Source organism: Papio anubis, chromosome 11, assembly GCF_008728515.1.
Source record: "Papio anubis isolate 15944 chromosome 11, Panubis1.0, whole genome shotgun sequence".
NCBI lineage: Eukaryota > Metazoa > Chordata > Mammalia > Primates > Cercopithecidae > Papio > Papio anubis.
In genome coordinates this window covers 120,340,556-120,368,049 of record NC_044986.1, presented here as the reverse complement: position 1 = coordinate 120,368,049, position 27,494 = coordinate 120,340,556, and the positions used below count along the sequence as shown (strand labels likewise).

The window sequence follows — 27,494 nt, the reverse complement described above, 5'->3', positions numbered from 1 at the left end:
GTGAGACCTCATCTCTACCATAACACAAAAAAATTAGCCCAGTGTGGTGAGACACCCAGCAAATCAGGACACTGAAGGGAGAAGATCACTTGAGCCTAGGAAGTCAAGGCTGCAGTGAGCTATGATTGCATCACGACACTCCAGCCTGGGTGACAGAGTCCCTGTCTCCAAAAAAAATTAATAAAAACAAACAATAGAATATAAACTCAAACAAGGAAAAAGGATAGCAGATGCTTTGCTTCATGCGCACAAACAGACCTATAACCAAAAATTTAGTTCTTCAATGTCATCTCAGAAAACAGTACTAATATTACAGCAATTTAAAAAAATACTAAGCCTGTAATCACAGCACTTGGGAGGCTGAGGCAGGCAGATCACTTGATGTCAGTGACCAGCCTGGCCCACATGGTAAAACCCCGTCTCTACTAAAACTACAAAAATTAGCTGGGCGTGGTGGCACACACCTGTAATCCCAGCTACTCGGGAGGCTGAGGCAGGAGAATTGCTTGAACCAGAAGGTGCAGGTTGTAGTGAGCCAAAATCATGCCACTGCACTCCAGACTGGGTGACAGAGCGAGACTCCGTCTCAAAAAAAAAAAAAAGAAAAAAAGAAAAATAAACTTAGATCCTCTAAAATAAAAAAAAGATGAAAATACAATTTAAAAACCCTACAAACTAGAAAAACATTAAAATAATGCTGTTTCAAAAGGCCCAGTTATTTAAGACTGTCATAACCATCAACAGGTAAGTCTATGCCAAAGGCTTACAATCTTGGTATGTATTACGCCACAGCAGCATCTGTTTCTACAGAACCGATTACTAATAAGTCATAACCCCTTCCCTCCTTTTCTAACTTATTGACTCCAGACATCTAATGGACCATGTTACTCACCATGCTGTTCCATTCAACAAAATCCAGTTCCTCATACCCAGAATAGTACTCTCTGTCAAAAGTTAGTTTTGATAGTAAAATTGCAATCAAAGTACTGTCATAGATTTAAGTTAGAATTCTTTACCATTAGCCATAAGGAACTTGGGAATTAAGTCAACATTCCAATCTCTTCCTCTCCCCATTGACTCAGGTGGTGATCCTGGTATTTTAAATCTTTTGTATAACTAAAAGCAAAAGAAAAAATAGCCATAATGTTAACAAAATTTAATTTTTTATTACAATATGTACATATTTTTTATTAAGTGCTTTTAGTATAACTAAACACCACGACACTAGTAAAGTATAAGGGCATTTCATCTTTTATCAGATAAAATTTTTAGCAAGGTCCAATATATATATATAAGTTAATTACTAAACTCATAAATGTTAAAATTAACAAATGTGGCAGAAGTAAGGTTTTTCACTAGCAGAAAAGAAAGAATATAAAACAAGGCCAGACGCGGTGGCTCATGCCTGTAATCCCAGCACTTTCTAATCCACGAGGTGGGTGGATCCCTTGAGGTCAGGAGTTTGAGACCAGCCTGACCAACATAGTGAAACCCCGTCTCTACTAAAAATACAAAAATTGGCAAAGCATGGTGGCTCACGCCTGTAACCCCAAGCACTTTGGGAGGCTGAGGCGGGTGAATCAGGAGGTCAGGAGTACAAGACCAGCCAGGCCAAGATGGTGAAACTCCATCTCTACTGAAAATACAAAAATTAGCAGGGTGCAGTGGCAGACGCCTGTAATCCTGGCTATTCAGGAGGCTGAGGCAGGAGAATCATTTCAACGCGAGAGGCAGAGGTTGCAGCGAGCCAAGATAGCGCCACCGCACCGCAGCCTGGCAACAGAGTGAGACTCCATCCCAAAAACAAAAATTAGCTGGGTGTGGTGTGTGCCTGTAATCCCAGCTACTCAAGAGGCCGAGGCAGGAGAATCACATGAACCTGGGAGGTCGAAGCTGCAGTGAGCTGGGATGGCACCACTGTACTCCAGCCTGAGTGACAAAGCGAGACTCCATCTCAATAAATAAATAAATAAAACAAGATTATTTGTCAATGACACTGTATAGTTCTCTACACAGACTGTATATGCAGAACTAGGGTGTCTCTGACAAATAGCAATCATTTAAATTCATTCTCTCCCAAATAAAAAGCTATCAAAGGCTTAATTTTGCTTTCATATTATGTAAGGAATTCAAAATAAACCTTAGATTCTTCCTAATCAGAAAAGACAATTAAAATTAGTTCCAGTTCATTTATAATTTTTGAGCTTTACTTAGGTATAACTGATACATAAATAACTGCCTACTTTCTGCGTACATTTTGGTGACTCTAGACACAGGGTACACCCGTAACATCACCACAAGGTACCAATCATATCCATCACCTCCAAAAATGTCCTTTTGTTCTTTTATGATGTGGTAAGAATACTGAATTAATTTATAATTCACATGAAATGAAATGAAGCTCAGATTTCAAAAAGTTTGTAAAGTTAGAGAACAGTAACTTGAGCTCATGAATCCTACTGCTAAGGTAGAACAGAATAAGCAAAATTAGTAGATATTTATTCAATAAAAATTCTAGCTGGGCGCGGTGGCTCATGCCTGTAATCCCAGCACTGTGGGAGGCCAAGGCAGGCAGATCACTTGAGACCAGGAGTTCGAGACCAGCCTGATCAACATGGTGAAACCCCACCTCTACTGAAAATACAAAACAATTAGCTGGACATGATAGTGTACTCCTGTAGTCCCAGCTACTTGGGAGGCTGAGGCACGAGAATCATTTGAGCCCAGGAGGTGGAGGTTGCAGTGAGCTGAGATAGTGCCACTGCACTGCAGCCTAGGTGACAGAGAAAGACTCCATCTTAAAAAAAAAAAAAAAAAATTCATGACTCTCTGAATACATCTGGGGAGAAAAAAAGGAAAAGAAATCTTACTCATTGTATTGAAGATCAGCTAAGAAATATACTAGGCCAGGCGCAGAGGCTCACACCTGTAATCTCAGCACTTTGGAAGGCCAAGGCAGGCAGATCACTTGAGGAGTTCAAGACCAGCATGGCCAACAAGGACAAACCCCCATGTCTACTAAAAATACAAAAAATTAGCCAGGCGTGGTTGTCCACGCCTGTAATCCCAGCTACTCAGAAGGCTGAGGCACGAGAATCACTTGAACCCAAGAGATGGAGGTTGCAGTGAGCTGAGACTGCACCACTACACTCCAGCTTGGACAACAAAGCAAGACTCTGTCTCAAAAAACAAAATAAAAATAAAACAAAATTAAGAAAAGAAAAAAATTGTGAAGAGATTTGTAGATTAAGAAAATAAAGAGGTGCCCAGGCATGGTGGCTCTCACCTATAATCCCAACACTTTGGGAAGCCAAGGTGGGAGGATCACTTGAGGCCAGGAGTTTGAGACCAGCCTGGGCAACACCTACAGAGAGACCCCATCTCTACAAAAAACAAAATAAGCCAGGCAGGTGGTATGCATCTTTAACCCCACTACTTGGGAGGCTGATGCAGGAGGATCACTTGAGCCCAGGAGTTCTAGGCTACAGCAAGCTACAATACACTGCTACAGTTCAGCCTGGGCAACAGAGCAAGACTCTGCCATTTAAAAACAAACAACAACAAAGAATAAAGCACTCAGGCGTGGTGGCACACGCCTGTAATCCCAGCAGTTTGGGAGGCCAAGGCAGACAGATCACATGAGGTCAAGGGTTTGAGACCAGCCTGGCCATGATGGTGGAACCCCGTCTCTACTAAAAATACAAAAATTAGCCAGGCATGGTGGTGCACGCCTGTAATCTCATCTTCTTGGGAGGCTGAGGCAGGAGAATCACCTGAACCCAGAACGTGGAAGGTGTAGGGAGCTGAGACCGTGCCACTGCACTCCAGCCTGGGCGGCAGAGCAAGATTCTGTCTCCAAAATAAATAAATAAATAAGAGAATAAAGAGAAAATTGTACCAAATACAAAAGACTAAATACTAAAATACTAAACAGCTACATTAAGAGATTACTGGGATCACTGGGAAATTTAAATATGGTTCTGGATATGATATAATGGTATTATGCTTATGTAGGAGACTGTTATTCTTAGCAGATGAATGCTGAAATATTTTGCTCAAGCCTCATTATGTCTTATTACTTTCAATGGATCAAAATCAGTAAACAAAACAAGAGACATGAAAAAAATACAGCAAATGTTAACTGCTGAACTCCAATGGAAGATTTTTTTTAAACATCGTATTATTCTTTAAGTCTTTCTGTATTACTGAATATAGAAAAACATCCTTTTTGATAAGTATTGTCTAATAAGTCACTGATTAAATAAAAGTCATTGATGATAACTATCTCCCATAAAACACAGTACAGGTCATATCCATACATGTAGGTGTTCAACAAACCTCACACAGAAAAACAAATCAATATGTTAAAACGCACTGTGGAAAGGCTATGTGTCCATGTTCAAAAAAAGTAGGAAACAGGGCAGTATAGCAAAAGGAACTAAGTTTTGTAGTCACGTAACAGGTTTACAACCCATCTCAGATTTTAACCCCCCAGAGACTATGTTAAATGGAGATTAAAAAAACATCTTTGAGGGACTGAGAGAATAAATAAAACCATGAGGAAAGCACTGGACTTGCGCTGGCACATCAGGTGATCCTCTACCCTCCCCTTCCTAGACTGTACCCTATTAACGCTGAGATAACTGCTCCACATAGCAACAGAAGTGAAAATGTAAATTCTATGAGCTTCAAACTAGAAGCTCCTGAAAAACAGTGCTCCAGATATTCTATTTAATAAAACAAAATAAGACCATCTCTAAGGAATAAGGTAGAGATTCACAAGTGAAATACAAAGTGTGAAAGGCATATAAAATTTGACTAACACTTGGCAGGGCGCGGTGGCTCACGCCTGTAATCCCAGCACGTTGGGAGGCCAAGGCGGGCAGATCATGAGGTCAGATCGAGACCATCCTGGCTAACACGGTGAAACCCTGTCTCTACTAAAAATACAAAAAATTAGCCGGGCGTGGTGGCGGGTGCCTGGAGTCCCAGCTGCTCGGGAGGCTGAGGCAGGAGAATGGCATGAACTCAGGATGTGGAGCTTGCAGTGAGCTGAGATAGTAACTGCACTCCAGCCTGGGCGACAGAGCGAGACTCTGTCTCAAAAAAAAAAAAAAGAAATTTGACTGACACTTACATCTTCCAGTGGTGTTATAGATGCACTCTCTCCTCCATAGTAAGGGTTTCGATCCATATGAAGAACTTTCTTGCCATTCACTGACATTATACCTGACAGGATACATTCCTATAGAAAAAGCATAGTATCTTGAAAAGAAAGTTCTACAGCACGTTTAAAACAGATCATTTTTGTTTAAGCCCGCCATTACACATTCTCTTAGTAATTACACTTATATTCATGCAACATAACATAATTTATGAAGAAAGCCCTTAAGAAACCAGGTGTGGTATGCAGGCCCCTGTGCATCCCAAGATTAAAACTGTTTCATAATACCACTAAGACATTAGTCACCTTTTTATTTTTTTTTTTTTTTTGAGATAGAGTTTCACTCTTGTTGCCCAGGCTGGAGTGCAATGGTGCAATCTCAGCTCACTGCAACCTCCACCTCCCAGGTTGAAGCAGTTCTCCTGCCTCAGCCTCTTGAGTAGGTGGGATTACAGGTGCCCACCACTCCGGCTAATTTTTTGTATTTTTAGCAGAGACATGGTTTCACCGTGTTGGCCAGGCTGGTCTTGAACTCCTGACCTCAGGTGATTCTCCTGCCTCAGCCTCCCAAAGCGCTGGGATTACAGACGTAAGCCACCGCACCCGGCCTAGTCACCTTTTTAAACAGTGTTGACATTTCCACTGATGATATAAAATCAATGGTGGATAAAACTAAGACAGGGCTCTAAACTATACTAGTGGTCATTATATTCTTCATCGCCAGGCATTCACTTAAGGATGTCTTTGATAGGGTGGGTACAGTGGCCCACACCTGTAATCCCAGCACTTTGGGAGGCCAGGGCAGGTGGATCACCTGAGGTCGGGAGAGCAAGACCAGCCTGACCAACATGGAGAAATCCCCTCTCTACTAAAAATACAAAATTAGCCGGGCATGGTGGCACATGCCTGTAATCCTAGCTATTCAGGAGGCTGAGGCAGGTTAATCACTTGAACCTGGGAGGCAGAGGTTGTGGTTAGCCATGATCGTGCCATTGCACTCCAGCCTGGGCAACAAAAGCTAAACTCCATCTGAAGAAAAAAAAAAAGTCCTTGACAAAAGCATTAAAAAGTAACTTTATTAGCCAGGCGTGGTGGCTCACACCTGCAATCCCAGCACTTTGGGAGGCTGAGGCGGGTGGATCACTTGAGCCCAGGAGTTTCAGACCAGCCTGAGCAACATGGTGAAACCCTGTCTCTACAAAATACACAAAAATTAGCAGGGCAGGAGGCTGAGGCAGAATTGCTTGAACCCAGGAGGTAGAGGTTGTGAGCTGAGTGGCTGTGAGCTGAGACCACGCCACTGCACTCCAGCCTGGGCGACAGAGCAAGACTGAGTTGCAAAAAAATTAACTTTATTAAACATACACCCTTCAATAGTCATCTTTTAAACACTGTGTGTGACAAAATGGGAAGAATACAGATAGCACTTCGGCTCAGGGAAAACCTTCTGTGCCACGGATCTGTAAGCTGAACTAGCTACTTTTTTAATGAATAATCATTTTTATTTGAAAGAACTGACCAACAAACTGTGGTTATTCAGATTTAGGTATCTGATATTTTCTCAAAGAACATAAAGGAAAATAACTGGCACGTGTTGCCAATAACAAAAAGTCAAATTTTAAATGAAAATTAGAATTATAGAAAACTTGGCCGGGCACGGCTGGTCACACCTGTAATCCCAGCATTTTGGGAGGCCGAGGCGGGTGGATCACAAGGTTAGTAGATTGAGACCATCCTGGCCAACATGGTGAAATCTCATCTCCACTAAAAATACAAAACTTAGCTGGGCGTGGTGGCGCATGTCTGTAATCCCAGCTACTCGGGAGGCTGAGGCAGAAGAATCTCTTGAACCAGGAGTTGGAGGCTGCAGTGAGCCGAGATCGCTCCACTGCACTCCAGCCTGGTGACAGAGCAAGACTCCATCTCAAAAAAAAAAAAAAAAAAAAAGAATCATGGAAAGCTTACAACTACCACCATGGGCACGTCAGGTTCCCCAATACATGAAGAACTTTTCTGACATTATCAGTGACAATACTAACAAACATGATTTTTGATATTGTAAAATGAAATGTGTCAACATTGAGAAGACCCACTTTACACAGAGTAAACCTTATTTTCCAAATAACGGATGAATGAAATTACAAAATCACACAGGAGGAAAAAAGAGGAATTTAAAGTGCAAGCTAGATCAATGGGTTTTAATATATCAGAATATAAAACATTCATTAATGTGGCTTCAGATTTCATAATGGAATCAATCTTTTAAAAGCTACCACTTGTGCTTTTGTGTAAACCAAAGAATATCTACAAAAACCTGAAAAGCTATTTAATTACTCCTCCCTTTTCCAACTACATGTCTGTGTGAGACCCGTTTTCATATACTTCAGCCGAGACAATATATCACAACAGAACTGAACACAGAAGCATGTATGTGAATTGTTTTATTAAGCCAGACATTAAAGGATTTGTATAAACTGTAAAATATTGATAGTCTTCTCACAATTTTTAGAAAATATACTCAGGCAGATGACTTCAGCCCAGGAGTTGGAGACCAGTCTGGGCAACAGGGCAAAACCCTATCTCTGCAAAAAATACAAAAATTAGCTGGGTGTGGTGGTGAGCACCTGTAGTCCCTGCTACTCAAGAGGCTGAGAGGTGGGAGGATTACTTGAACCCCCAAGGGTGAGGGTGCAGTGAGCCGTGATAAGGCTACTGCACTTCAGCCTGGGTGACAAAGTGGGATCCTATCTCAATAACAAAAAAAAAAGTACATATACAGTTAAAACTGTTATACATGTTAACATGTAATTAGTTTATTATTTGTCAGTAAATTATTTATTCCTCCATTTCTAATATGATAAATATCAATAGCTACAACCTTTATAAACAAAAGCTCTTCAAGATCCTTTAATTTTTAGAATGTAAACAGATCCTGAGACTAAAAAGTTTGAATACTAGAGCCCTAAGCAAAGCATATAGGACAACCACCAATAAATTGACAATCAACCAAAAAGTATAAATGACCACTCTCAAGAAAAAGATAAAGCAAGCACGAATACACGAAGACAAACCAAATTAAGAAGAGGGAAAAAATACAATTAATGTGAAGAAACACAGGGATGGGGCATATAATCACTCAAAAAGGGTTTTGGTGATCAGTGTTTTATTTCTTAAAGAGACAAAGGAAATTCCATGATTCTTTATAAATCTTTAATATTTCTCAAATTTATCCAAAGGACCCTAGAGGTCAAAGAACAATCTTACTCTCTACAAGTCTATTTGACTTTGAAACCCGTATTTTTAAAATTCACACAAATTTCAAGTTTTCTTCCATAACGTATCTATTCATTTAGTACTTTTTAAATGTTTTAAATTACTTACCATGAGGTTCAAATTTTACTACAGAAGTGTGAATCATTTTTTCTTTTTTTTTTTTTTTAATTGAGATAGAAGTCTCACCCTGTTGCCCAGACTCGAATGCAGCGGCGCGATCTTGGCTCTCTGCAACCTTAACCTCCCAGGTTCAAGCAATTCTCCTGCCTCAGCCTCCTGAGTAGCTGGGATTATAAACATGCACCATCACGCCTGGCTAATTTTTGTATTTTTAGTAGAGATGGGGTTTCACCATGTTGGCCAGATTGCTCTTGAACTCCCAGTCTCAAGTGATCTGCCTACCTTGGCCTCCCAAAGTGCTGGGATTACAGATGTGAGCCATTACACCCGGCCTGAATCATTCTTTCCTTGGCTCAAGAAACAAAACATTCTGAGCACTCCAGAAGGCCCTCATGCCCTATTCCAATCATAACCACCACCATCCCCCAGCACTCTCATAATTTCTAATAGCAAAGATTTGTTCTGCCTGCTTCTGAACTCTATAAAAATGTAATCATGTGTATTAACTTTCTGCATCTGATATTATGCAACATGTTTCAAGATTCTTTCATGTTTTCTGCATGGTCTATTTATTCTCATTGCTATAGAGCAAAGGTCCCCAGAAATGAGACAAATCCAGCCTGGAGGCTATTTCTGTGAAGTTTTATTATAAATACCCACATCTGTTCATGTACATACTGTGTATGGCTGTTTTCCTAGTACCACAGCAGAGTTGGGCAGCTGTGAGAGAGACCAGAAAGTCTACATAACCTAAAATATTTACTATCTGGAGCTTTCCCGCCCACCCCCCCAAAGACAGAGTTTCACTCTTGTCGCCCAGGCTGGAGTGCAATGGCACGATCTCAGCTCACCGCAACCTCCCCCTCCCGGGTTCAAGCGATTCTCCTGCCTCAGCCTCCCAAGTAGCTGGGACTACAGGCATGCGCCACCACGCCTGGCTAATTATTGTATTTTTAGTACAGATGGGGTTTCAATATCTTGGCCACGCTGGTCTCGAACTCCTGACCTGATGATCCACCCGCCTCAGCCTCCCAAAGAGCTGGGATTACCGGTGTCAGCCATGGCACCCGGCTACTATCTGGAGCTTTATAGAGTATATGGCTAACCCTGCAAGCAGGGCATCTCAGTGTGGTTCCTGACTTGGCATCACCTGCCAGCTTGTTAGAAATGTAAATTCTATGCAGCTTTCCAAACTTCAGGTTGTATCCACATCACCTGGAGGGCTTGAAGAAACAGACTGCTAGGCCCTATTTCCAGAGCTTCTGAGTTAGTACGTCTGAGGCTGGATCTGAGAATTTGCTCTTAAAAAAAAAAAAAAAAAAAAAAAAAGTGGCAGGGGCAGACAGGGTCTCACTTTGTTGCCCAGCCTGGAGTGCAGTGGTGTGATCATGGCTCACTGCAGCCTCAACCTCCAGGCTCAAGAGATCCTCTCACCTCAGCCTCCAGAGTAGCTGAGACTACAGACATGTGCCACCACGCCTAATTTTTTAATTTTTTGTAGTGACGGGGATCTCACTATGTTGCCCAGCCTTGGCCCTGCAAAGCAAGGTTTGCTGAAGCAATCCTCCTGCGTTGTCCTCCCAAGGTGCTGGGACTACAGGTGTCACCACCACTGATGCTGATGAGGTGATACTGTTGATGCTGGTCCAGGACCAATTTCGAGAATTACAAAAGCTGTGTTTGCAAATTTTATTATACATAAGAATAACCTGGAGATCCTGTTAAACTGTAGATTCTGACTCTGTGTAATATCTGGGTTGGGGCCTAAACTTCTGCATTTCTGGTAAATTCTCAGGTATTGCAGATGCAACTGATCTATGCATCGCACTTTGGGTAACACAGCTGTAGATGATTCCATTGAATGAATATACCACAATTTACTTCTCCATTCTACTCTTGGTGGATATTTGGATAGTTTCCAGTTTTTTTACTATTACAAATAATGCTCTATGAACATTCTCACATGTGTCTTTTAAGTGTGCATTTCTGTTATATATCAAGAAGAGTATAAATACGTTCAACTTCAACAGATATTACCAAACAGCTTTCCAAAACGGTTGTACCAATTTACACTTTTGTCAGCAGTGAAAGTCCCCACTGTTTCAAATCCTTGACCACTTATACTGTTACCTTTTTAATTGTAGCCATTCTAATTAAGAAGTGATTTAATTTGCATTTCCTGAGGACAAATAAGGTTGAATACTTTTTAAATAGTTGATTAATTATTAAGGACCCGCGGTGGCCCATGCCTATAATCCCAGCACTTTGGGAGGCCAAGGTGGGAGAATCGCTCAAGCTCAGAAGTTCAACACCAACCTATGTAACTTAGTGAGACCTCATCTCTACAAAAGAAAACTTTAAAAAAAAAAAAAAAAAAAAAAAACTGTTCACTGATGATCAAGCTAAGTGATAAGGCACTTTTGATAAGTGCCTTTCCCCATTTTTTAAATGGGCTGTCTTTTTCTCACTGCTTTATAAAAGTACTTTATATACTATATATAAATCCTTTCTTCGTTACATGTGCTGCAATTATCTTCTTCCATTCTGTGGCCTGCCTTTTCACCTTCTTCATTAAGTCTTCATAAAAGGAAATGAAGATATTTCACAACTACAAAAATCAAGCCTAATACTGACTAAAACAATTCACCTTTTTTGGGGGGGGGGCGGGGGGAAAGAAAACAACCTAAAGCAGCACCAACATATAGTTCTACATACGAAAATAAAATATTTACTATCTTAAAAATAAGTTATGACACAACAGAGGAAGAACAGTTACATTCCCAGCTGTCAAAAGTAGACTGCAGGGTTCAACTTTTGAAAGCAAAATCTCCGCAAGCAAATTAGAGTGTTGCACAGCTTCTATACATAACCTTTCACACTAAGCATGATCCACTGGACTATGGCTATAAAGCAAGCACTGAGGCCTAAAATAAAGAGCCCAGTAATTTAAAGATGTGGCCGAGTCCAAAGAGCTAACAGCAACTACCTTCAAAGGCACCACTTGGAGCAAATATGACAAGAGCTAACTAAAGCTAATAAAAAGTCTGCAGGCCCAGGGGTTCCTCTATACCCAACTATTATAAAAGACTGCTTCCACACTGCTAAAAGAATATATAATAGCACAAACATAGTACTTTAAACTTTGGGACATGTTTAAAACTTTAAACATGTTTTAACACATGGGGTGAAGTCATTAATTCATTGACACAATTTATCAGTCATATCTGGGCACAGCGTATATATTAATGATCCTAAAATTTTAGTATTTTCCAAAATTACCAGCTCAAAATTAAATTCTACTACAACCTATCTGGTGAATACACAATATTCACAAGCAAAGCACATTAAAGCCATAGAAACTAAGCTTCTCTTTTTCACACTAGAAAAGCTGGTCCATCATGTACGTCAAGTATACTGCTAACTGTAACCAGGAAACTTGTATGTGAATGAATATTCACCAACATATGAGTTTTAAATGTAACAGGTAAGAGTACCCACTCTAACTTCAAACTCACCTACAAATGACCTAAGCAGGATAAGAATATATATTCACATCCAAAATCACTAAGACTATAAAATCATCTTCAGAATCCAAGTTCTATATGACACTAGCATCTGTCACCCACCTGGCACTTGATAGTTCTCCTACATAAAAAGAGGTAACCAGCCAAAATGGTTTTCAATGTTTAATTGCACCAAAGTGCTAGTATGTGTAGATATGTGGATGTGGGGCTGGGGAACAGAACCATCAGCGATACTGATGCTCCCTTCCTTCAGCACCCTACACATAACACCAGAGTTGCAATAATCAAAAACAGAATAACTCATCTGGACAACATCCAAACATATTAGACAAAGCACCTGAAGAGGCTGAATGGAATTTCTATATATGAATTGTTACACCTAAATGGTGTTTCCATGGCCAGTAACACTAAATAGTATGCTGAAAAATTAATGCCCACTCCCCACCCCCAATTACAGAGCAATTTAGACTTGGAAGGGAACAGAGACAAAATTTATTAGTATTTTGATATACCTTCCTAGTGACAAACTAAACACCTAGTGACAAACTGAACTCTATACTCCATCTGGGCAAGGTGGCTCACACCTGAAATCCTAACACTTTGGAAGGACAAGGCAGGAGGACTGCTTGAGCCCAGGCAGGAGTTCGAGACCAGCCTGGGCAATATGGCAAAATCCCATTTCCACAAAAAATACCCAAATCACATGCCTCCTGTAGTTCCAGCTAACTTGGGAAGCTGAAGCGGCAGGATCGCATCAGCCTGGAAGGTTGAGGCTACAGTGAGCTGTGATCACATAACTGCACCCCAGCCTAGGTGAGAGACTGAGACCCTGTCTCAAAAACAAACAAAAAAATCCTCTAGCCCTATCAAATCCTACTGCATTTTAAAGTTCTGTTATGGGCCGGGTACGGTGGCTCTCGTCTATAATCCCAGCACTTTGGGAAGCTGAGGCAGGCAGATCACCTGAGGTCAAGAGTTCGAAACCAGCCTGGCCAACAGGGTAAAACTCCAACTCTACTAAAAATACCCAAAAATTAACCAGGCATGGTGGTGGGCGCCTGTAATCCCAACCACTTGGGAGGCTGAGGCAGGAGAATTACTTTAACCAGGGAGGCAGAGGTTGCAGTGAGCCAAGATTGAACCACTGTATTCCAGTCTGGGTAACAGAGAGCTCTGTCTAGAAATAAAAAGTATTGTTGTTATGAAAAAAAAAAAAAAACCCAAAGCAAAACTACAGATATAAACACATACACACAAATGTGACCAGGAGTACAAAGTATCTAATAATTAATATTAAGGTGCCTTTTCAAAACTACTTACCTAGACATATGTGAAAATATATTAACCAGAAAAATTTTAAATCAGTTCATTTCAATGGCATATATCTTAAATCAACAACATAATAAAAATGGCTGTTTGTTTTATGAAGAATGTTTCTTTAAATGACTCTGCCCCTCCAATACATCGCATTAAAAACTGTCAGCCAGGCGTGGCTCACGCCTGTAATCCCAGCAATTTGGGAGGCCTAGACGAGTGGATCACCTGAGGTCAGGAGTTCAAGACCAGCCTGACCAATATGGTGAAACCCCGTCTCTACTAAAAATACAAATATTAGCGGGGCATGGAGACGGGCACCTGTAATTCCCAGCTACTCAGAAGGCTGAGGCAGGAGAACTACTTGAACCTGGGAGGCAGACGTTGCAGTGAGCCGAGATCACGTCGCTGCACTCCAGCCTGGGCAACAGAGCGAGACTCCATCTCAAAAAAAAAAAAACTGTCAAAAGATACCTTCTCTTGAAATGTGGCTAATTATATCACTCTCCTGCTCAAAGTCCTCTCTCACTGCCTTGAAGATAATTTTCACATTTCTTAGCCTAGAATCTCTCTCCAAACCTGTTTCAAGCAAAATAAACCACTCCCCATTCCCTACATACATCTTTGACTTAACATTGACTTACACAGGTCTCTGCCTAAAAAATCATTCCTCCATTCAAAGCTTGCCAACATTTTTTAAAGCCAGCTAAATACCTCCTTCTTCATGAAGGTTTCCCCGACTCCCTGTCTGAACTCCTATAAGTGCACCTCTTAGGGGACTTACCGCTTTCTCATACGAATTATTATTAGTTACTCCCCAACACGAGAACAAGCTACTTATAGACAGGTTCTGTGTTTACCTTTTTACTGCCCATAACTGATCACAATAGTCACTGGAAGTTTAAATAACTGAAACTATTACTCCAGTAAGAGTCTCCAATCAGGTACCATGGGAAGGAAGACAGAGGTAATTGCAGTGTATCACGCATGTGAACATCTACCAGTGGTCTTTAAAACCCAATGTCACACTACTGTCATCTCTACATGCTAAAATATGTCTAATTTCACTTGTATTTTGTTTTGGCCAGGATGCTTAACGCTGGTTTAAACTGCCTACAACACAGCTCCTAAGTGTAATACGCATTTGCAAATATTGATCCTATGCTCACTACTGTAGTGAATAGAAAGTCCTTTGTCTACAGAACTCTAACACAGCTATAAGCAAGAACTCTCAAAGAGCAAATCTAAGATTAAGCAAACCCAAGAGGCAATCTGAATTATAGTTCATAATTTTAAAATCAAGTATAAAACCTTCTCTGAATCTGAAATCACAAAATTTTGATAAAGAGAAATGGGGAAAAGTATCTGGGATGTAAAGCAAGTTTTTAGACATATGATGCTGAGAATCATCTGGCTAAATATCACTAAAGTATATATTTCTACTCATAAATCCTTACTGTGTAGAACAAAAAAAAAACCGGAAGAGAAAAACCTCTGGGAAGCACAAATAGCTGTGGAACTACTCTTATTTTTTTAATCTACTATGTCTAACAAGACTCGTGAACTTATTTCCAAGTCCATAGTGAACTATGTGCAAAATATGTGGTGAGAGGCTGCCCACACATGCTGAAAGCGGAGAAAAGTAAAAGTTGCCAGCCTAACGGTAAAGTAAGACAGAGGGAAAAAATTTGAAGAGTAAACTCAAGAGCTCAAAAAGCAGAGCAGCCTGAGAGTAAAGGGGGCAAAAGTTCCTACAAAGCTGGCGGGGTCTTCATGGCTTCACCATGTTACAGCACAACACAATAATTAATCTTCACTATGTGAAATCTTAGTTATCAAGTAAATTATGTTTCTTAGTTTGTTAGAGAAGTTGTGACAGCATTTAGAAAGGCATTATCCAAAAGCTGTGCTCTTTAGAGATAACCCTTAATTCCTTAGAAAATTCAATTGTGTGGAATATTCCATTTCTTTTATACACAGAATGAAGATTTTACTCCTTTATGCCATATCATTTTGTATCTTCTTGATTAAAATGACTATCAATATTTGTGATTACGAGCTTGGACTTAACTCATACAAACAATGGCAGCACTAAGCAACACAGCAACTCCAGCACTTCCTTACACTTCTTTAAAAGTAACAAGTTCCCAGCACTGAAAGCACTTGCCTTTTTTTAGGTTCTTAAATCTCAGGCACTAAATATAAAGTAAATTTCAAGAAAATTAATTTAACTCCAGACACTCAAAAGTTAATTCTGAGTGCTAACTTTGGTTTTCTCTTCTTCTAATTTTTAGTCATCTAATTCCTGGTAACACTAAAAATAAGGACATAAGATTTCTCATTATCAAAATCATCCTGTCATCACTACTCCTATCAAGGATGGTAATAATGTGATTCTCCTGAATTGATATAATTATCAAAGAACATCTCAGAAAACTTAGGCAGGCTCACAGAGATTAAAGTTATCACAGCTACAAAATGACAGCAGAAATTGGTCTGACTTCTAGTTAAGTATGCATCTACCATTTATCAAAAAGTTCACAATCCAAATGAAAATTTAAACGAAGTGCATTATCTTAACTTGTTATATAAAAAGACTGTTTCACCATCTTTGATACAAAGTGATGTGAATGGGGCTTGTGGAAGCCTGCATGATGGTGGATTTGCACTCACTCGTCCATGCTCAACTGACCTTGATTGTGAGCAAATCTGAAAGACCAGCAACAACCATAGAAAAACGGTGGAACTAACCGGCTCTAACAACACGCTGGCAGCAGCACTACCCATTCCAACGGGCAAAATCCACCACAAACTACTAAGCGCAGTTTGGAATCCCAATTAGGCACTTAAAAAAACAGCACAAAACCTGCAGTGGGTAGGGCCTATTCATTTAGGCATCCAACAGTCTTCCAGCTTTTCAAAGACATTGACAGGATTATTCCTGAATTTGTCAAACATAACAAAGTATTCTGAATGAATATTCTCTAATAATTGCATATAACTATAAACAGAAAAATGACAGGCCAAAAAAACACCATTCTAAGTCTTAACAAACCTTTCCTAAAAAATTAGCCAAATAAAAGTTCAAAGGTTTTTTCTTGACTAGAGACATTTAAAAGTGTTATTTTGGGATGTTACCTGTTTAAAAAAAAAAAAATTAGTTTGAACCTGACAGATTATAATAAATTTCAAAAAATTTGAAGTGGAAGTCTACATTAAATGACGCAGGAATTTAAAGTCAGAGAACATAGGATACACAAGATTTACATCAGTATTCATCTTAATTATGATCAAGCAGCCCAAAGTTAGAATTTCAAAGTTCCCAAAAATCGATAGTTAAAATGGTTTTCTCCAAATTCTTTTGCAAGAGGAAGTCTTCATAAAAAAAAAAAAAAAAACACAAAAAACAGAAAAAGTACAAACTACAGAACCTGCCTGCATTATCTACAGTTAACCTAAAGTTCCCTAAGCAGACACATAACCAGGAAAATCAATATACCATGGTATTAGGTACACCTTGCATTCATATATATTACAATGCATTCTTCGTGTTGTTACTGATTTATCTTCCAACTCCCTGAAAAAAGCTCCGGAGTACAGAGAACTTGGCCTTTAGCAATCCATCACCAATCCAATTCTTAGGGGAAAAGAGTCCAGAAGAGACAAAGGAGGCAGGGAACCCACCAAACAAAAGGAAAAGGCGGCGAAGGTCAGGTGCGAAAGCATTTGATAGACAAGTTTTGAAAAAACTCAATTCCAATTCTACAGATGCTCGGTCAGGGGGAAGGGAGGGTGGCTAAAAAGATTCAATAATACTTATTAGCAGGAGGGAGAAAGGATTAAAAGCCTAATTTCTGCCTTTTCTCCAAAAATATAAGTTAATCAAGCCCTAGCAGTTCCGAAGCAGTGATTATCCAAGACTTGTCAGGAAACCCCGTGCTCGGCTTTGGCAGCCAGACAGACCCGGGGAAGCGGCCGAGGCGGAATAGGAAATGCAACCGCGAGGCCTGCACCGTCCCCTCCGCCTCGGGTGCTAGTTTCCAACCCGGAGAGGTCACTGGCCCAAAGTGGGGAGCGGGAGCCTCGGCCCGGGCCGCCTTCTCCCTCCACTCCGCTTCCGCAAGGGGGAAGCGCAGCGGCCGGGCTCCGCCGTTACCCCGCCCGAAGCCTCGCGGCCCGCATCTCCATTTCCCCGCCTGCCCCTCACAGTGGGAGTCGCCCGATCGCCCCGGGACGCGGGGCGCCCCCGAACCCGCCCGTGCCCCCAGCCACGACTCCCGTCCCGAAAACTACGGCTGACTGCAGAACGAAACCCCCCAGGAGCTGCGACCCGCGGGCCGTGCAGGAGCCGGGGATGCGCCCGCCCCGGCTGCTCAACCCCGGCCCCTCAGCCCCGGCGCCCACCGTCAGGCCAGTGCCCAGCACGATCACGTCGTACTCCTCATTCATGGCGGGGCAGGCGCGGACGCAGGACCAGAGAAAGGAAAAGGCGCAGGGGCTCCGTGACCACCCTACGAGGCTGGGAGGCGCTCTCGGGCGCGAAGGAAACGGGAAGAGAGGAGAGGAAAATGGAGCTGGCGACAAGGCGAGACCTGCCGCCACCTCAGACGGGAAGCGAAGAACGGGGCGGGGAGAAAAGGGGAGGCGGCAGGGAGGGGAGGGCGGTGACTGAGCCTCCGCAGCCGGGGCGGGGCCTGCAGGCGCCGGGAGGGCCGCCAATCAGGCGCTTCCGGCACTCTAATTGGTTTTGTCCCCGTCACTCGCCCAACTTTTTTTCCTTCCCCGCCTCTCGCGAGAGGAAAAGGGCGGGGCGTCGCCATTTTCGCTTCCGGTTCCCGTTGCGGTCTCTGCCACCGGGGTCTGGGAGGCGGCGCGTGGACCGGGGTGGAGGTGCACGGGACCGCGGGAGCGGAGTACTGCCGGCCACCACGGTTCTGACTCCCGCCGTCGGGGCGGGAGCTCGCTCGGTCAAAGGTCCCAGAGTCGGACCGCCGTCCTTGGACTTTGAGCGGGTGCGTGCGGCGGCCACGTGGGCGAGGAACGTGGGTCCGGCCGCCTCTCGGGGGTGGCGGCCTTGATTTCTCCCGCGGGGCTGGGCTCGCCGGGGCCCGGAGCCCGCCGGGAAGAGTTCGGAAATCACACGTGTCCTGTTTCCCGCTCTGTGCCTTCCCTGTTCGGTGCGTTGCCGGTGGGCGCTTTAGGAAAGTGGTAGGAGGAAAAGCGGCTTCTTTTGCTAAAAGTAACCCTTAACGGAGATGAAAGTGAAGGCCAGGTTTCATTGGGAAGCCGATCCGCACTTACCCAGGGCTATAACTTAAAGCCACTGTAAACGTGGTAGCTGATCCTTGGATGCAAAGGTTTAGGCCCTAAGCTTAGAAACTGTTCCTTGCTTGCCTTCTAACCCCCTCCTCTTTTTCTAGAATTCTCTTAGGAATCTCTAACTTCATTGAGGACACGGGTGTAAGCAGAAGCTGTGTTCTCAGCTCCAAGAGGCAAATCACACGAAAGCCTAGGCAGGTGAATTTCCTAAAGGCGATGACAGTTGAAAAACCTGTGGTTTCAGCAGGTGATAAATCTGCATAGTCAGCAGACAATGAAGATTTGGCATTCAAGAACTACTCAAATACTTCTCGGTAATAGCTATCATGAGCCTGCCTTGATAGACCGAACTTGCTCATATTTAAATCATCAAGATTGAGGAGAGAATGTAACAACTTTTAAAAATGTTTCTTAACCCGTAAATACTTGGAGAAGATGTGTTATATTGGACCATGGACCTTTTTCTAGGGGAGGGGAGAAGAAAGCAAAAGTAAAGTTTAAATTTATATTCAACCTTAATTTGATTGTGTATATTTGTCACCAAATAAATTAGTGCAAAGTTGACCATACAACTGATTATGCAACAGTGAGTGTAACTGACTTTTCTTTTGGCTAAGCTAATGATGACTAAAGAAAGTCCTTCTGTTGCTCTGTCTTCAAGTCATCAGGGGGTCATATTATACACTACCTATATTTTTGGACCAATATGAAATACCTTTTTTTTTTTTTCCCTGAGACGATCTCGCCCTGTCGTCCAGGCTGGAGTGCAGCAGTGCAATCATGCCTCACTGCAGCCTTGATCTCCTGGGCTGAAGCCATCCTCCCACCTCAGTCTCCCGAGTAGCAGGGACAAGAGGTACCGGCCACCACACCTGACTACTGACCCTTTTTTTTTTTAATTAGCAATAACAATAAAGAGCTTTTATCACAATTGCCATCAGCCTCTGACTGTTGAAGAGAAATTTAAGGATGTCAACTGAATTATGTTAACCATGTTTCAGGTGAAGACTGTTTCATCAATACTCAGAGTTCTGAGAAACTTAAAGACACTGAGATAAGGGAAGTCAATTTAAGGCTAATAAGGATCCCTTCCTTACTTAACACTGAAGTTCATTTTAGTTGGCAGTATAGAACCTATGGCCCAACAGAAGGACAACAATCAAACCTGGACTGAGGCTTAACGGACTGAGTGCATCTAAAATGCTGTACTTGGGCCACGCACAGTGCTTCACGCCTGTAATCCCAACACTTCGGGAGGCTGAGATGGGAGGATCACTTGGGGCCAGGAGTTCGAAACCAACTTGTGGTGTACAGCCTAGGTAACAAACTGAGACACCGTCCCTATAAATTAGCTGGAAGTTGGGCACGATGGCTCACGCCTGTAATCCCAGCACTTTGGGAGGCCGAGGCAGGTGGATCACAAGGTCAGGAGTTTGGAGTTTGAGACCAGCCTGGCCAATATGGTGAAACCCCATCTCTACTGAAAATACAAAAATTAGCCGGGCGTGGTGGCACGTGCCTGTAGTCCCAGCTATTCGGGAAGCTGAGGCAGAAGAATGGCTTGAACCAGGGAAACAGAAGCTGCAGTGAGCCAAGATCCTGCCACGCCACTCACGCCTGGGCAACAGAGTGAGACTCCGTCTCAAAAAAAAAAAAAAAAAGGGCAGTCTGGGCGCAGTGGCTCACGCTTGTAATCCCAGCACTTTGGGAGGCTGAGGCAGGTGAATCACAAGGTCAGGAGTTCAAGACCAACCTGTCGAAGATGAAACCCTGTCTCTACTAAAACTACAAAAATTAGTCGGGGGTGGTGTCAGGCGTCTGTAATCCCAGCTACTCGGGAGGCTGAGGCAGAGAATTGCTTGAACCCAGGAGGCAGAGGTTGCAGTGAGCCAAGATGGTGCCACTGCACTCCAACTTGGGCGACAAAGCGAGACTCTGTCTCAAAAAAAAAAAAAAAACTGGGCATGGTGGCAGGAGCCTGCAGTCCTAGCTACTCAGGAGGCTGACCTGGGAGGATCCCTTGAGCCCGGGAAGGTCAAGGCTACAGTCAACCATGATGATGCTACTGCCCTCCAGCCTGGGCAACAGAGCAAAACCCTGTCTCAGAAAAAGAAAATTCTGTGCTTTTTATTGGATCTTCCACCCCACCCATTCCAGTTGCAAGGGGACTTGTAGACGACAAATACTGCTTAAGGTGAAGAGACTTGAAAGCCACTAATTGGTTCAGTGGATCTCATGCCACAGAAGGTAGTTCCTGCTAGAGTGAAACCTTAGGTTTAGGGGAAGTAGGTTGGTTGGTGAAGATGAGTGGAAAACATCAATATTTTTAATTTTATTTTTTGGTGCCAAAACCCAAGATCAAACCAGGACACCATCAATCTTTAAAATATTTCAAATCTTAAAATTAGCCAGGTGTGGTGGCACATTCCTGTAGTCCCAGCTACTCAGGAGACTGAGGCGGGAGAATCACTGGAACCCGGGAGACTGAGGTTGCAGTGAGCCAAGACCGCACCACTGCCCACCAGACTGGGTGACAGAGCCAGACTCTGTCTCAAAAAAATAAAATATTTCAAATCTTTATGCAAAGCAGGAATCCATGGAGTCTTATTTATACTTGGGTACATGGGAATAATTGTTTGCTGATCTGTTTTTACTAATCATCCATCTGCACTTTGAAAAGGAGAGATTTAATCTAAGGAAAGAAAATGAGAGCAAACTTCAGCCCAGACCATCTTTCTGTCTCCTGGATCACCGTGGCAGTTTCTCAACAGGTTTTTTTCCCTCTCTTTTTCCTCTTTTCCTATCTGTTCTGTCCATTTTCTTCTCAAAACACTCATCAGATCACGTTCAGACTTCTGTATATCTTTTATACTTAGAATATATTGTAGATCGTAGCCAGGCATGGTGGCTCACGCCTGTAATGCCAGCACTTTAGGAGGCTGAGGCAGATCACCTGAGGTCAGGAGTTTGAGACCAGCCTGACCAATATGGTGAAACCCCGTCTCTACTAAAAATACAAAAATTAGCCTGGTATGGTGGTACACATCTGTAATTCTAGCTACTCAGGAGGCTGAAGCAGGAGAATTGCTGGAACCTGGGAGGTTAAGGTTGCAGAGAGCCAAGATAGCGCCACTGCACTCCAGCCTGGGGGACAGAGTAAGACTCCATCTCAAAAAAAAAAAAAAAGGGATACATTGCAAATCCTTAAATACGACCTAATACCTTAATCTAGCCTCTGTATGTCTCTCCAACTCTATTTTGTAGTGCTCCTTGGCTCCTTGATCATTAAACCCCAAACATGCTTGTGTTTCGGGTTTCGGTTCCTAGAATCTAGTCAAGCCTTTAACCACCGGAGGGCCTTTGTACTCTTGCTTCCATGGCTACCACTCCTCACTTCCCCCTGCACCTCTTCATACAGCTAACTTTTCCCCCTTCCTTAAGTTTCAGCTTTCCCCTCAACCATCATTGTCTGTCAGTACCCTGCTTTTTTCTCACTGCTTTTATTAGAGGGGTAATTATTTTCTTCACTTGTTCTTTGCTTGCCAAATTGGATGTAAACTCCATAGGGGCAGGGATATTAAGCCTGGACACCCAGTAAAGGGCTGAGCAACTAGTGGAGGATGAGTAAATATTTGACAAATGAATAGGGGACTTGGAAGTTGAGCCCCAGATCAACAAGGACTGAATGTGATGATATTGGTACTAGTTCCCTTTTTTTTTTTTTTTTTTTTTTAAAGACAGGGTCTCACTCCGTTGCCCAGGCCAGAGTGCAGTGGTACAGCCATAGCTCTGTGCAGCCTCAGCCTCCCAGGCTGAAGTGATCCTCCCTCAGCCTCCTGAGTAACTAGGAGTACAGGCATGTGACCACCATGCTCAGCTAATTTGTGTATTTTTGGTAGAGATGGAGTGTCACCTTGTTGACCAGACTAGTCTCAAACTCCTGGGCTCAAGCAGTCTGCCCACCACAACCTCCGTAAGTGCTGTGGTTACTAGTGTCAGCCACCGCCAGGCCCCAGTTCCTCCAGATACTTTGGAGAAATACAACTTTTCTTCCAGGAAGAGATATTAAAACTAATATTTTAAAGAGTCTTAGAGATAGGTATCTATAAAACATAAACCTGTGTAAAACCTGGATAGCTAATGCTGTAGAGGGAACGTAATGGGATCTCTAGAAAGGAATTTTAATTAAGTTCCAAAAGTCTGTATTTCCTAGCTTATGATCATTCACTCAGAACCATCCCCTACAAACTGTTTGTCTGCTCCCAGTCTTTATTTTATTTATTTATTTATTTATTTTTGAGACAGAATTTTGCTCTTGTAGCCCAGGCTGGAGTACAATGGCAGGATCATGGCTCACTGCAACCCCCGCCTGCCGGGTTCAAGTGATTCTCCTGCCTCAGCCTCCCGAGTAGCTGAGATTACAGGTGCCAACTACCACAGCCAGCTAATTTTTATATTTTTAGTAGAGACTGAGTTTCACCATGTTGGCCAGGCTGGTCTTGAACTCCTGGCCTCAAGTGATCCGCCCACCTCAGCCTCCCAAATTGCTGGGATTACAAGCATGAACACAGCACCCAGCCCTACTCCCAGTCTTTATTTCTGCTCAAACCAGAATTCTAGATGCCATCCTTGGTTCTGCCATCTTTATCTCCTTCCACATCTATTCTGGTTTTCTATTACGGTGTGCAAACCACCCCAAAATTTAGTGGCTTAAGTGGAAAAAAAAAAAAAACTAGCAACTTAAAAAAAACAACGTATTATTATCTCTTATGGATCAGATGGGTTACCCAGGTGATAATTGCCTGGGCTTTCAGACAGCTTCAGTTAGTGGCTGGGCTGCAGTCATTTGAAGGTTTTACTGGACTGGACATCCAAGATGGCACAACCACGTGGCCAACAGCTGAGGCTGGCCATCGGTGGGAGCTCAGGGGGCTGTCTACCAGAGCAGCTATGTGTGGCCTCTGTCTGGCTTGCACTTCTCAGAGTGGTGGTGCTGAAAGAAACAAGAAGTGGAAGTAACTGTCTCTTAAGGCCTGGACCGAGAAACTGGCCCAGAGTCACTTCTGTCTTGTTCTGTTTGTCAGTACAATCACAGAGCACACCGAAATTCAGGTGGAAGAACTGTGGAGCCTGTCTCTGTTGGAAGAGTATTAATAAATTGGTAGCCATCTTTATTATTATTACTATTATTATTATTGTTTGAGATGGAGTCTTGCTCTGTTGCCCAGGCTGGAGTGCAGTGGCACAATCTCGGCTCACTGCAACCTCCTTCTCCCAAGTTCAGGCAATTCTCGTGCCTCAGCCTCCCGTGTAGCTGGGATTACAGGCATACGCCACCACACCCAGCTAATGTTTGTATTTTTAGTAGATATGGGGTTTCACCGTGTTAGCCAGGCTGGTCTCAAACTCCTAACCTCAAGTGATCCACCAGCCACAGCCTCCCAAAGTGGTGAGATTCCAGGCGTGAGCCACTGCGGCCAGTGGTAGTCATATTTAATCTGCCACAGTACCCCATTAAGTTTTGGTCATTCCACCTCATAAAAATCCTTCCAGTCCCTTCTCTTCAACCTCACTGCCACAACCTGAGTGCACACCACCAAGTTTCCTCCTAGATCCTGGCCCCAGCTTCCTATTTGGATATTTGGTGTTCAGTTTAGGTGGCTCAAACCTGCTCTCTGTATTGTAGCCCAAGTGATCTTTATAAAAATCAGAAGTGACCAAGTTGACCGTGTCTTTAGGATCTTTCGTGGGTTGCTGTTAGGATAAAGTCCATACACCTGGTCATTTCCTAACATGAACTTGAGTGATCTGGGTTTGAATGACCTATTCCACCAAATCTCTCACCGCAACCCTCTTCCACCCCTCATCATGTTCATTTTTTTTCTTTTTCTTTTTTTGGAGATGGGGTTTCACTATGTTTTCCAGGCTGGCCTTGAACTCCTGGGCTCAAGCAATCCTCCCGCCTCTGCCTCCCGAGTAGCTGGAACTACTCATCATAGTTTCGGATTCAGTCGCTGTGTCAGTCAGCATCCAGTCAGAAAGACAGGAACTACTCTAAGTATTTTAAACAGAGATAATGTAGGGAATTGATTTCAAAACTGTTCAAAGAGCTGGAGGGTCAAAAAATAAGATTGCCCACAGATGTAGAACTGCCTGAAACTCGAGGCTGGAGCAAGAGGGAAACTGCTGTTGCCCTGTGCTTGGCAATGGTTTTTCCCAATGATTGTGCTGCTGAGGCCAGTGGAACTTGAAGTCATCCACCACCATTACTGCCACTGCCAGAATCCTTCTGTCTCTGAAGCTACTGAAGTGACTCCTGCCGCAGCTATTGCTGGGCCCCGGGGTCCCCACTCATTGGGGTGGCTGCTACCACTAGTGGCAGTGCCACCAAAGCAGGGGACATGGTGTCTCTCTTCCTCCTGGCTCCAGTCTTTCTCCAGTGCCTTCCATTGGCAGCACCTGGCCAGAAGCCAGTTAGCAAAGGGATCTGGGAAATGTGTTTTGCAGGCTCTCAGTCCCAGATATACAGAGGAGGTCAAGAATGGAGCTGAGAACTAACAGACCAATGACTAGCTTGGCTACACCAAACATTTCTGTGTTCCATGCACCTGCCATGCTCTTTTCCTTCTGCATATTTTTTCTCTCTGTCTGGAATGTCCCCTCCCCCATCCCCCAGGTGGGCCTTGCTTTCTCCTACTTGCTTGAAGTCTCAGTATACATGTCACAGCCCCCAGGGATCCTTCCTGGATTCCCTAATCTGGATGAAATTCCTCTATGCCGGGTTCCTATAGTATTCTCTTACCACATATCACCCTGGGTTGTAACTGGGTGTTTGCTGCTCTGTACTCTAAGTTGTGTTCCTCTCAGGGGTAGAACTCTACAGTATTAATCTTTTTTTTTTTTTTTTTCCTATCACCATCTAGTTCAAAGTAGGCAGTTAATAAGTATTTAGTGGGCTGGAAGCAGTGGCTCACAGCTGCAATCCCAGCACTTTGAGAAGCCAAGGCAGGCAGATCACCTGAGGTCGGGAATTTGAGACCAGCCTGGCCAATAGGGTGAAACCCCGTCTCTACTAAAAATACGAAAAATTACCCGGGTGCAGTGGTGCACACCTGTAGTGTCAGCTACTTGGGAGGCTGAGGCACAAGAATTGTTTGAACCCAGGAGGCAGAGGTTGCAGTGAACCACCAAGATCGTGCCACTGCACTCCAGCCTGGATGACAGAGCAAGACTCTATCTCAAAAAAAAAAAAGAAAGAAAGAAAGAAAGAAAAGAAAAAGTAGTTAATGCAGGGGTTCCTAACTTGATTATAATTGTAATGGATGGGCATTTTTTTCAGAGAGAAGCTCCATTATCCCAAAAGGGTCAATGACACCAAAATGATTAAGAAACCATACATGTAGACAAATGAATTCATTCACCATATTTCTGCAACTTAGATAAAGGAAAAAATAACTTCTGAGAAAAAAACTGAATATCAAAGTCCATTTCCAGGAGTTGCTCTGAACCTATTCTGGTTCAGGAGGCTGCCTAATAAATTTTTTTACGTTTGATTTTTTTTTTTTCTTAAGACCATTTCCAGTGGCTTGCAGTTCTAGTCCATTTATGTTGTTATAAAGGAACATCTGAAGCTGGGTAATTTATAAAGAAAAGAGGTTTATTTGGCTCGTGGTTCTGCAGGCTGTACAAGAACCATGGCACCAGCATTTGCTTCTGGTGAAGCCTCAGGAAGCCTCCACTCGTGGGAGAAGGCAAAGGGATGCCATGTGCAGAGATCACAAAGTGAGAGAGGAAGGAAGGGAAAAATAAAGGTGCCAATCTCTTTTCAACAACCAGTGCTTGCAGGAACTAATAGCGAGAACTCATTCATGATCGTGAGGATGGCCCTGAGACATGCATGATGGATCTGTTCCTAAACAATCCAAAAACACCTCCCACCAGGCCCCACTTCCAACACTGGGGACCAAATTTCCACATGAGATTAGGAGGGGACAAATATCCAGACTATATTATTTGCCATAGAACACAATGTTTATTGAATTTCTGTATGTAGGGGAATGAAATCAGCACCTAAACTGATATACGCATGGAAACAGAAAATACGATTCCAATTGAAATCACTTGGAAGTGTGTAATTAGTAGCAGCTCTGTGGGGCGCTTTGTATAGAAGGACCAGGAGTTGGTGGCATTGAGTGGGGCTTGTGCATGGTGGCAGAGCGAGTCAGCCAGGTGTCCTGATTCCCAAAAGACTGGTAAGCATGGTGCAGGCATGTCGTACATGCATTTGCTCTTCAAAAAGCTTCAACCCATTCTAGCACGACTATCATGGATAAGCAATGACCACTGACTATTTCATTTAATCTCTTTGTATCATCCTAAAGACTAGAATGACCTCTAAGCTGTCCAGGCCTTAATGTTTCTTAGGACACTTTAATCATTCACTTGAATACTTCTTGTGTTAATTAAAGTGATTTTGGACCGGGTGCGGTGGTTCACGCCTGTAATTCCCGGCACTTTGGGAGGCCGAGGTGGGTGGATCACCTGAGGTCAGGAGTTCGAGACCAGCCTGGCCAACATGGTGAAACCTCGTGTCTACTAAAAATACAAAAATTAGCCGAGCATGGTGGCGGGCACCTGTAGGCCTAGCTACTCAGAAGGCTGAGGCAGGAGAATCACTTGAACCCAGGAGGTGGAGGTTGCAGTGAGCTGAGAGCATTCTACTGCACTCCAGCCTGGGTGACAGAACGTGACTCCATCTCAAAATAGAAAGAGAGAGAGAG

The 27,494-nt window shown here is 43.1% G+C and overlaps 1 protein-coding gene across 1 annotated transcript in view; it reads right to left on the bottom strand.

Moving 5' to 3' along the window:
• The window catches only part of GDI2 (GDP dissociation inhibitor 2), a 48,470-nt gene extending 30,376 nt beyond the window's left edge, over nt 1-18,094 (bottom strand). Inside the window, exons 1-3 of the mRNA XM_003903348.5 lie at nt 17,800-18,094; nt 5,138-5,245; nt 1,017-1,116 (exon numbers count right to left, since the gene is read on the bottom strand). Coding sequence (XP_003903397.1) covers nt 1,017-1,116; nt 5,138-5,245; nt 17,800-17,844 — 253 coding nt within the window. The 5' untranslated portion in view covers nt 17,845-18,094. The remainder of the gene's footprint in view (nt 1-1,016; nt 1,117-5,137; nt 5,246-17,799) is intronic.
• Between the last annotated feature and the right edge of the window lie 9,400 nt (nt 18,095-27,494).